The sequence below is a fragment of the Sinohyriopsis cumingii genome, chromosome 2, assembly GCF_028554795.1.
Source record: "Sinohyriopsis cumingii isolate HCF-2022 chromosome 2, ASM2855479v2, whole genome shotgun sequence".
NCBI lineage: Eukaryota > Metazoa > Mollusca > Bivalvia > Unionida > Unionidae > Sinohyriopsis > Sinohyriopsis cumingii.
Window position 1 is genome coordinate 83395067 of NC_142962.1, and position 12275 is coordinate 83407341.

Consider the following 12275-nt stretch of genomic DNA (forward strand, 5'->3'; position numbering starts at 1 on the left):
TATTCCTTCGCTTTGTTGAGCCTGTGAGTGTAGAAGTAAAAGGTCATGTGGGATCACTAAAATGTGACTTTCATCGTATCCCCAGAGATTAAGGAGTAGGATAGGCTCATGGGGTAGATATGGCTTGAACCTTATGGGCTTTAACCTTCATGAAAGTAAGATCCCTCCTAGCATGGAACTGATAAGCTCTCTTTATAGTTATGGTAAACCACCTTGAAATGGTGGCTGCTAAAAATCAGCTGAGCCATAAAGGGGGAGGAAAAGACACACTTCCTTCCCTTTCTTTTCCCTTTAGAAGATGCCAAAAAAAAATAAAAAGCCCAAACTGGGCACAAAAGTCTTTCTTGATCATCCCCAGCACTGATAGGACTGAGGCAGGGGATTTGATTGGAAGTGGAGCAACTGATGGAAACCTTGATATGTGGATAGTGCATGAAACTTGCTCCTTCATCTTGGCAACACCAAGGACAAAGACAATCTTGAGGTTAAAGTTCTCAAAAGAAGCTTCATCCAAAGGTTCCTGATGGGGCAATAGTTAGAGACCACAAGACACAAAAGAGATTCCATCTAGGCATTAGCGACGGAGAAACCAGTCTTTGCAGCTTGAAGTACCAGAGTAGGTCAGCTGTATGAGAGTGTGCACCAATATCCAGTCCTTTAAAAAATTTGATTGTGTTGGACAGGGATGCCTTACAGGCCCTGATAGTAGAAAATAAGCAATCTCTCTTCAAAATGAAAGAGATGAAATTCCTCCATGTTCCGAGAGAGGGACAGCCAAAATTAACATATTTCCTATTGCACCAATCACAAAAGTCAAAAATCTGTGGGCTGTTGTTTAGGAGAGAACCTCTGTGCTGTGAAAAGTCCCTCTATTTGGTCAATGTCCTGGGCTGGTCTACCAGCAGGTTGAGAAGATCACTGAACTATGAACATTGAGGTCACAGAGGGGCAATAAAAAAGAGCTGAGTAGTGAAAGTCCTTACTTTATTAAGTATTTGTGAAATCATCCTTAAGAGTGGGAAGGCATAAGCGAACAGACCAACCCACATTAGACTGAAAGCATTCACTGCCAGGGCTCTCTGGTTTGGGACTGGAAAACTGTAAAAGGAATGCTTGCTGTTTAGCTTTGTCATACACAAGTCCATCAAGAGTCTTTTAAAACTCCAAACAGGGAACTTGCTATGGATTTGCAAAGAGATTATTCCTTGAGAACTATGCTTCCCCTCTAGGACAGACTATCTGCCAGGATATTCTTAGCCTGAAATACTGCAAAATTTAAGGGTAATCCATACTGAAGTTAAGTAGTGAATGAGGTTCCAAACCTATATGCAGAGAGAATGGGCATGTGAGCCCCCTTGCCACTTGAGGTACACTAACTCAAACATGTTGGTGAAGAGCATCATCATGCAGAAATTACATATTTGTTGTCACACATCTAAAGGGCTAAGAATACTGCCCTCATTTTCAAATCGTTGCTAAGAATGGTGGATTTTTCCCTGGATTAAGAACCTGAAGAATTAGCCCTAGATGAATCTGAGCAGTCAGAGGATCCCTGTCTAGTTTCCATTTTGCAATACAAAGAAACTGGAGAGTGCTATCTGCCTAAGGGACCATGTCCACTATAGAGTTCCAGGTCCACTGAAGAGATGTAAATAGATGAACTGAAGTTGTGTTGGCACTCAATGCCTCCAACAGGGTCAGGATCTTGTCTATTCTGTTCTATGGGACACAAATTAAGCCTTTTTTATGAGGAAATTCATCCCTGTGTAGAGCAAATCATTAGGTGGAATAAGCTTTGATTTCTCTGGGTTGGGTAAAAGACCTAACCTGGTCACTATGGATCAAGAACATGACTGTTCTAGTCTGAAGGACTCTAGCTGGCTGTTGGGGATCAACCAATCATCAAAATAATGGATTGGGATCCCCCATCATCTTAAGTGGACAGCAACTATTCCCATGACCCTGGTAACAGCTCTGGTAGCAGAATCCTGGACAACTGGCAACGTGTGAAACTGGAAGACCTACCCATCCAAGCAAAACCAGAGTAACCTCCTGTGATGAGGAAAGATATATATGTGAGAGTATACATCCAGAAGGCAGATGCAGACTTCCCAGAAAGGTCTGGCAGAAATATTTTACGGAGGAAAAGTTGATAGTCAGCTGAAACTTTTCTCATTTTTAGTATCAGCAATCTGGGTTTAAAAGGCCAAAGATTGGTTGTTGAACACCCTCTCTACCACACTCTTCTAAAGAAGGGAGTGATCCTGTTCCTTTAATTGCACCAGACTCAGGTGGAATCGTATTGGGGTCCTTACTAGAGGAACATCTTGAAACTGAAGTCATGAATTATCAAGGTTCTAGAAAAGGGGGAACCTGGATCTGATCCCATTCCCCATTCTAGCATCTGTATGCTGATTCCCAACTTTAAGTAGGATTCAATTGTTTCCTGGAGAGAGGGAGCTGTCTTGAATCAATCCTTATTCCTGCACTATAGGGGCAAAGGATGGATGACTAGTACTTATAGACCCTTGACTGGTTAGGCAACTCAGATCCAGAGAAAGACACTTCATCAGATCTTGTGAACTTGTATCAAAGCTCTACCTTCTCCATGCTGCTCAGTCTTGCCACCAGCAAATGGGCTTTGATGACTTTTTATACAATGATGTTAGTAACAATTATTCTGAGCACTTGAGATAAAAGCTAGCAAAAAAAGCTAGCTTGAATAATTCTAATAATAATAGGGTAATAATAATAAGGAATACTATTCTAAACTGGCTTTTAAAATCGAAAGATAATTGATCACTAAACACACATAAATGAAAGTAAATACTGATGTGTAACCTCCTTTAGAGTATTAAAAATAGCGGAAGTCAGATTAAATGGAAAATGAATTCCGATAATTTATTACAGTATTAAAACAATCAAGCAGAATTAAGATGAGTCTACTGAGCGAATTGCCAATGATAGGGATAACCAAGCTACAAAAAGAAATTAAAATAATTCTTAAGCACAAATAACTTTAACACTGACACCCCTGATGTGGAGTAACCTAATTGCAAGGTTATGATAAAAATGTAATAATAAAAAGCTGTGAGAGAGAGAGAGAGAGAGCTAGCTAATTAAAAACATGAATATAATTTGATCTAAGGACAATTTCAAATGGGAAAAAAAACTTGATATTAAAGCATTTTTCTGTTTAAAGTATTTTAAGCAGCCTTAAAGATAGCTGTGACCAGAAAATTAATGGGGACTAGTATGCATGGGCCAAGATCAGCGGTTAGACTTCAGATCTTTCTCAAATGGCACCCTATGAGAGGATGAATTCTCATCATATGGTTAAGGTATTTTTTTCAAGAAAAAAAAAGTAAGCTATACAGTAGCATCAGGTTTTGAATTATTAATAATAAAATGGTATTTTGAGCTGCCCAGTAAGCACTTATTTTACACAAGCATATAACCATATTGACTGGTATATAAGATGATACTTTTGACCAGAAAAGCTTAGCTTTGTCTTATATTCCGAATCAACTTATATATGAATTATGTCATCCAAATTGCTTATCATATTTTTCATATGGAAAATAATTCTCCAGAGCACAAATAATAATGTTTAAAAATAATTTCATTTTGGGGAAGAGATTGTGTATGAAAAAGTATAGGATCCCACAGTGAGCAGTTTCAACAATTACATGATCATCAGTATTAAAAATTAACACAGATTAGATGTAACTGCTAAAGCAGCATGCATCATTAATGTACGTTGTTTGTAATATATTTTGCTTAAATTTGAATACATTAGAATTGACAATTGAGAAAATGATTAACCATGACGAAGACATATTCCATCACAATTTTCTTCTTGCACCTAATGATCAAATACAATGTATGCCCCATTGAGAGAGAGAGAGAGAAAGAGAGATGTCTTCATGATTGTAAATCTGTATTGTTCACTTACCTGATGACTTATCTTACTTGTGTACAAGTGCAGTGCCATATTCCATTATTAATTAATACCACTATGTAAGCCGTTCCCTCTAGTTTTTGTTGCCACTTCCATTATTATAAGAATCACATGGCTTTGTAGTGGTATTTATGTGCTAATTAAAGATGCTACAGCTGTATTCAGTAATTACAAGCTTACACCTGTTTGAGGTCTAGATTCAGCAGACCAGATCAGATTAGTGAGGCTACCAATAGGGAAATAAGGCTACCCATGGGTATTATGAGAAACATACCATATAATGAAAGGAAATGCCAGGTGGTTACTTGTGTAAATTTCTCAGTCAGTGACATTTTTTAACTTGCCCACAGAACTAATAGTAATTTAACGTACACCTAGCATGAGCAAAGATCAAAAACAATTGCCTCCTAAGTACAGGAAGAGTACATGCACTTTAAACAAAATCTGATTTGTTGGGAATGGAGAGATCATTAAACCTGCAAAAAAAATTAGTAGCATGCAAAATGGACATTCTTGGGATTTAATCTAATGTAGTCTATATGGATAGGACTATTGTAAATATTTAAACCTGAAAGAGTATGGTATGTATTTTCATAGTTTACATTTACTATTTCATTTATTGATGTTTTTTCTCTTTGACAAAAGCTTTAGCAACATGGGGGCAATAAGGTAAAAAAAAACAACAACAACAAAAAAACATGAAGAGCTGAACTTTCTCTCTCTCTCTTTCTCTCTCTCTCATATATCAGACCATATTTTATTTTGATCATGAGGTGCAAGAAGAAAAATGCGATGGAATACATATGCATCATTCTCTCTGTATCTCTCTTTCCCCCTCCACACAAACTGGGAAAAGCAATTTAGTATTAATGATGCAATTTCCCTATTGCTGGTAATCTGAAATAGCATATAGTGATACTTTTGATATTTATGAAACCAGAAGTTATTATAATTTAATTCCACACAGCATCATGAGTTTTATTTTTGGGTCAGCATCATTATATGTAGCTAAAAGTACATAATATATTTAAAATACATCACGTGAAACAAATTAGGTACTTTTAGTTACATTAAATGATCCTGACTGGAAAGGTTACTGAGTTACAGATAGGATAAAATTCATGATGTTGTGTGGAACAAAGTGAAAAACACAATCCAAGGTATTTATCTGGTCTCGTATTATATTCAGCATTGACTTATATACGGATGAAGGATAGAAAATTTGCCAAATTTGCTGATTCAACTTATATGGTACCTTAAGGCCATTTAATTAAACTGAATATCCCACTATAGAATGCTTCATTACAACATGAATCCATATATAAGACAATTATGGCATGGATCCCAAAAATTGGTATATTTGTTCGTTCAGAAAAAATAAATATTTTTTTTTAAAGTATGAAAACTAATGTGTAACTAAATAATTATCATTTTGGGGAAGAGATTATGTATGAATTCAGATAAAACATTATTGTAGTGTGGCTCCTGAGATTTTACAATAATTTCACCAATTTCTTGAGGTGCAAAGTTTTGTGAAAATAAATATGAGTTTGATTTAATATTTAAGATGTGATACATTCTTGAAGAAAACCTGTCTTATGATTGACTTGAATAAAGATGTTCCATGTTTTCTTCATGCACATATTTGATGGAATTACTTTTATGGATAGAAACTAATCTGATTGGTAAATACATCTACTCGATGATTTACACTTATCAGCTTAAGTTGCAGATTTTATAGAGATAAATATTAAATATTCAATATGTAACAACTGTTTTAAGCACTTTTTGTTTAATATGGAATAAAATGATCACTGCACACATCTATCCACCCCCTCATATTTTGGGGAGGGATATGCACTATTTTCTTACAGCTAACTGACTTGTTCCGCTATAACATGATATGGTACATACCATAAATACTCGCGTATAAGCCTGTTCGTGTATAAGCCGACCACCCAAACTGAACAGGTATAAACAAAAGTGCATGACCCGTGTATCTAAGCCGACCTACAAATCTGAGACATCTTAAGATGCATAAGGTAAGTTCTAAATGCATTTATTTAGGCAAAATTATATTTTAAAAAAATTACTTATATACTTATCTTGAGGTTAGCATGCATGACTATTAAAAAGAAATGGTATAAACTTCTTTGAAAAGTAATTTATTTAACTTTCTGTTTTCTTATTGTTTCTGCCTAATTTAGATTTGTGTATAATTTGATCAAACGATGACAAGAATTTAGCATTTGCAAGTTGCTGTAACACTACCTCTTACTTTGGACTCGATTATTGTTTGTTTATGCATTGTTGCATTGAAAATTATATATCAGTGCACTGGTAATTACGTTTTTACTTTGCTCTGAAATTGTAAATACCTAACTCATCAAAATGTAATCCCAGATTGACAACACAATGAACAAAAACAATATGGTTTGATGCTAATACCATAAAAGCTGAGTTGTATTTTGCTTTGATGTAAGCGACCATACACCATACCTGTCCACTTTCATGCCAGAGAAAAAAACTCCAGATTTTTGTGGTTACTCTAAGCCTACCTCCCGATTACGTAGTATCTTCCAATTTTTGCTGAGAACTCCTGATTATTATATTATGTCTTCAATTTTCATTTCTTCTAAATAAGAAAAGTCCCACATGTTCTGTTGTATCACCAGTGAATTATTGTTGTGACAAAATAATTACTTTACTATAAAGAATTTGCTTCTTCACAAAATAGAATGTTACATTTAAACATTATTCACGTAAATTAATGATTTTCTTTTACCTCTACAATAAAAAAAAATATAAAAAAATAAAGCAAAAGAAAAACGTAAACCACAACAATAAAATCATCCACAATGAATTTCAATCCCAAGAATGATCACTACGAATATTGTAATTTCATATTCTATAGCGCCATTCCCATGAAAGAAACTTAAACGAGTGAACACCTGGCATTTTCATACCATATATACAAATGATAATTACCATCATTAAAATTATAAATGAAGGAATGAAAATAGATATTACGCAGCTAATATGTTTTCAAAAAAAATTCAGAATGTATGTTTATAATAATCATTACTAAATGCTTTACAAGTTTACAATAAGGGAATATGGTCATATATACAAAGAGGGGAAAATAGTTGCCATTTGTATGGTACCATTAGGCTGGCTATTTTGGTATGCCTTTGCCCCCATTTTACAAAAACTACGGTAATCATGCTAATATTAAGGAAGAAAAGGCAATTGCACATCAATGTACTTGTATAGTTACCAGTCACAATTCCATCTTATCACAAGCCAGTTTCAGGGTTTTAATGATTAAATGGCCTGAAAACTTAAGAAATTCACTGACTATCAACATAGGAGATGCTGAAACATCAAGCTTTCCATTGTGTGGAAAGTTATGATGCTTGTTCAGCTAAAACACAAAACTAAAATTGATTGATGTTGATCTTAGTTGAACTATATGAAAATTTTAGCCTTTATTATTACCACTCTTTGCAAACATGTAAATTATGATGGTCACATGCCTTGTACAATTAAACATGCATACCTTTTTAAAAATATTACCTCAATTTGTAGGATTGCTTACATCATTGAAAATGAGTAACTCGTGAGTGCATGATTTAATGTAAATGAAACAGCTATTAAAGACTAGCTAAAATGTTAGCTGGAAGAATGCAATTTGGTTGAAACAATGAATAAAGCAAAATCTGCATTTAATATGTTTGGGAATAAGTAAGGATTTAAGTGATGCTATGCATACTTTGCACTGTGTATGTACTGTTCATTATAGTTCATCTTCAGCATAGTCTTCAAGGTAAGCTCAACTGGCTTGTGAATTATGAAGTCTGTATTAACCTTTACGGTATTTACTGCATATGTTGGGACACCATATTTGTTGGGACACCATAAATTAATTTTAAAAGTAATTTTTTTGTGCACTGTATGTTTTGGGACACATCGTTTTTTTCGTGTCGTAAGTTGTGGGACACCTTTTAAGTCATTCAAAAATTACATGTCGGAAATTGCAATCCAACTGAAATTTTATTTTTTAAATATAAAACTGTACTTGAGATAAAATTCTTTAATCCACTGCAGCAGCATCTCATCAACACAACCCTTCTGCACACATACGGTCTATTATTTTGGTACATGAATACTTTTTTAAGTTTCTCATACCGTGAAAAATTGTTGGAGGCAACACACCACCTGAAGTGGAAACTGCAAGAACAAAAAGAAGATTTTTTTCAAATCTGCACTAGTCTTGCTAATTCTCACACTTTTGATGCCCATCTTATCATCAGTCCATCCAGGAATGCAATCAAAGTACACTAAAGTTTCATCCATGTTAATGATCATGTTGTCGGCAAAATTATCTGTTTCTCTTCTGGCCATCACGAATTCATCAAGTGATTTTATTTTCTCCAAATCTTCTGGATGATGCTGGGTCATCAATGTTCATGCACGAAGCACTATATTGTGCAACTTTAAAAACTGTTCCATTGTTTTACTTTATTGTCAAACTTTTTGTGAATACTGTTGAAAAGGAACCAAAGTTAGCTTCCATATCTTGGCCGTCTTTGTATATTCAAAGCTAAAGAAAATAGAATCGGCACGCTTAAAAGAATGCAGTAGTCTGCATCTGAGGTCAGCTTGCTTTGCAATAAAATAACCTTTGTATTGATATCCTTTAAAAAAAATCGGCTTCCGAGACCAAAGTCAGTATCCAACATCTGCTTGCTTTGTAATAAAAAGAACCTTTGTCTTTGATGTCCTGTCAGCAAGTTCAAACAAGTTTACTGCTGGCTGCCAGTTGTGTTTATTTACCGCCAGGGCTTATATGTGCTTGGCATCTTTAGTAATAATTAATACAAAGGTGCACTGATGTCTGCAGGTAAATATTAATGATACTTATGTAACCCACACTGGCGAAAAGATTGTCATTTGCACTCAAGTGAATGTGTTTTAAAATAATGATTTTTATTTACAAGATACTGGCATACAGTTCTCTTCTGGCCTTAACGAATTCATCACATATTTTATTTTCTCCAAATATTCTGGGTGATGCTGGGTCATCAACATCTGTGCACAAAGCACTATATTGTGTCACTTTAAAATTTGTTCCATTGTTTCAATATATTTTCAAAATTCCCATGAATACAGTTGAAAAGGAACCCAAATATGCTTCCATATCTTGGCCATCTTTGTATATTCAAAAATGTTTTTTAAAAAATCGGCTCACTTCACAGAATCCATAGTCAACTTCCGATGTCGGCTTGCTTTGCAATAAAATAATCTTTGTATTGATATCCTTTGCAAAAAAAATTACCGGGGTCGGCTTCTGAGATCGCCGCTTTGTAATAAAAATAACCTTTTGTCTTTGATGCCCTGTCAGCAGGTTCAAAGAAGGAGTTAACTGCTTGCTGCCAGTCATGTTTATTCACCACCAGGGCTTATGTGTGCTTGTCATAGTAAGGATAATTATGTAACCCTAGCAGGTGAAAAGACTGTCACTTGCACTCAAGTGAATGTGTTTTCAATTGATGATTTTCTTTTGCGAGATATTATCATACAGTAGACCTAGATATAATTCAATCTTGATTATTTTGCACCCAACACCGTGTCATGCGTGAATGGCGTCTTCAAGATATCATTTGACTATTTCCCTCTTGTATGCGATTTTGTTGGCTCCAGTTTTCAGTCGGATAACATGTTCAAACCTTTAAGCACAACCACACACAATTGTTTCTCAGTGTTCATGTCAATGAACAACATGGTGTGTGGTATTGGACATAATTGATACATGCTACAGTATGGAAGCCTACGCTACTTATATGGATTTCATGGAAATGTTTTATTCTTTAATGCTCATGTTGAAAAAAGGAATAAATGATAACAACACAAGGTTAGTTTCTTTCTTTTTATTATCAATTAAGCGTTTTATTTATCTATTTTATTGTGACGTGCAGTTGGGGGGGGAGCACAAATGCAATACCAATTTATTTCATTTCTTAAGTCTTGGGACATATGACCAAAGTGAAAAAATGTTTCACCATAAGTTCTGGGACAGGAAAAAAAATAATTATTTTATCGTGTCCCAACATATATGGTAAATACGGTAATTAACTTCATGTTAGAGAAATCAGAAAATTTGCACATGCAAAATAATAATAAAATCAATCATAGTACTGTGTACCAGTTTAATAATTGTCAGGTCACCAAAAGTTAATGTTTTTTTACATGCCTGTCTTAGGACACGGACAAAATTATTGCTTTGTGTCCCAAGATTTACAGCCATTACAGTAGTCAACAAAAAACATAAAAATTGTCAAGTTTAGGCATTAGCCCACAGATAAGCTGACCCCCCCCCCCTTCTTTCAGGCCTTTATTTCTTCCTAAATTATTCAGCTTATATGTGAGTATATATGGTAATACAAAATCATGTTGTGGACCCCAAACATCATGCTATATCAGGGTTTTATAATTTTTTATTTGTACCTGCAACCAAGAAGTCAAGTTTTCCACTACAAAGGGGTTTGGGAAGCAGGGTGTTCTGAAGGACTGGAACAGTGATTTCACAGGAGCTTCTTGTTTCAAAACACACACTCAATGTCATATTGATCAAAAATAATCTCTCTGATGTAAGGTCATCCACAGAGAACCTGGAAAAGGGAGATGCAGTTTAGGTTTAGGCAATTAAATGCCTGATGTAAAATTAAATGAATCATATCTAAAAACATAAAATACATGATTCAGTTATGTGTTATTATCAAGACAAAACTCATTTAAACAAAACAAATATCATTCAGATTATAAACGCCAAGGAAAAATCCCTTAAAAATGTAACTAGTTTATGCAGCATGTTTTAATTAGAACATGATATCTGAATAACAAGTTCTATCTTCATCAAGCAAATGTTCTCTTTGTATGGTTGAAAATGAACTGCCCTCTTTTGTCTGAAAATTGGTAAGTTAAGGTTCATTATGATAGATAAAGTTTGCAAAAACAAGAGTACTGAAACATTATATACCCACTACATCCTTCATGAAAATAATTAACTACTTTTCTTCTCACAGTGACCTTGACTTTTAACCTTTTGAACACAAATGTAGAAACCATTTTTCTTCAACTAATCATAATGATCATGACCTTTGTTTTATGTATGTATGAAGTTTTGTCCAAGCATTTGATGTAGAACTATTGTTATTGTGTGTAAACCATTTTTACTGTTTCAGTCAGTGACTCCTACCGTTTTGGCCACTGAAAGTGATAAATATTTTCCTTACCCCAAAGACAAGCTATGCACAAAGTCTGGTAAATGTAGATGATGGAGAACTCATGTAATTGTTTGGAAACATTCTTGATTCATTTAGTCAATGACATTTACCACAAAATTGAAAGGGTTTTTTCTTACCACACATGCAAGTCTGTGACCCACAAAGTGTGGTAACTGTAGTTGGTGGAAAACTAGAGTTAATGGGCAGAAACCATGTTTCTTCTTTCAGGCAGTGTTACTGTAACATTTGGGCTTTATTGGCTCCAAAACTGATATGCTTTTTCCTTATTTCTATTGCAAGCTATGCACAAAGCTTGGTAACTGTTGATCATAAAGAACTCATGTTATTGTGTGGAAACCATTTTTCATCCTTTAGCCACAGTGACCTGGAACTTTAACCTAAAAATTACAAGGGTTCATTGTTGCTTAGAAACAAAATTGGTAACAGACAGACTTACAACATCATAACATAATATCACCATCCTTCAGCCCACTACACTACTAAGATCATGGAAAGTTCCAGCTACAAAGAGCTCTTTGAGATTACAAACAAGCTAATGTCAAGGAACAAATCTACACCACTTCCAGTTACCTTCTCTCCAGTTGACCTTCCGGACATGTTTGCAAATTTCTTCCGTGACAAAGTACAAACCATTAGAGACAAGCCTGACACCACAATTTCAATTGACTTGTCATCACCATACAGTTGTGATACAGAATTTGAGCAGCAACCATTAGCAGCATTTCAACCTGTCTCTACGGATTTTGTATGTACAATCGGGATGAAGAGTGCACCAAAGTCATGTGAACTTGATCCAATTCCAACATCACTGCTGTTTGAGTGCTTAGATCCAGTATTGCCTTCAGTAACTGATGTTATTAATATCTCTCTCTCATCTGGGGAATTCCCATCATTTTTCAAAACTGCCATTGTAAAACCTCTGCTGAAGAAACCAACACTAGACCATAATGATTTAAAGAACTACCACCCAGTTTCTAATCTCCCATTCATATCAAAAATCTTAGAAA

At 34.9% G+C, this 12275-nt stretch overlaps 1 protein-coding gene across 1 annotated transcript in view; it reads right to left on the bottom strand.

The window, feature by feature from the left end:
• LOC149805294 (uncharacterized) overlaps positions 1–12275 on the bottom strand; it is a 190745-nt gene that overhangs the window by 16601 nt on the left and 161869 nt on the right. The window contains exon 41 of the mRNA XM_089933887.1: positions 10469–10632. Coding sequence (XP_089790013.1) covers positions 10469–10632 — 164 coding nt within the window. The remainder of the gene's footprint in view (positions 1–10468; positions 10633–12275) is intronic.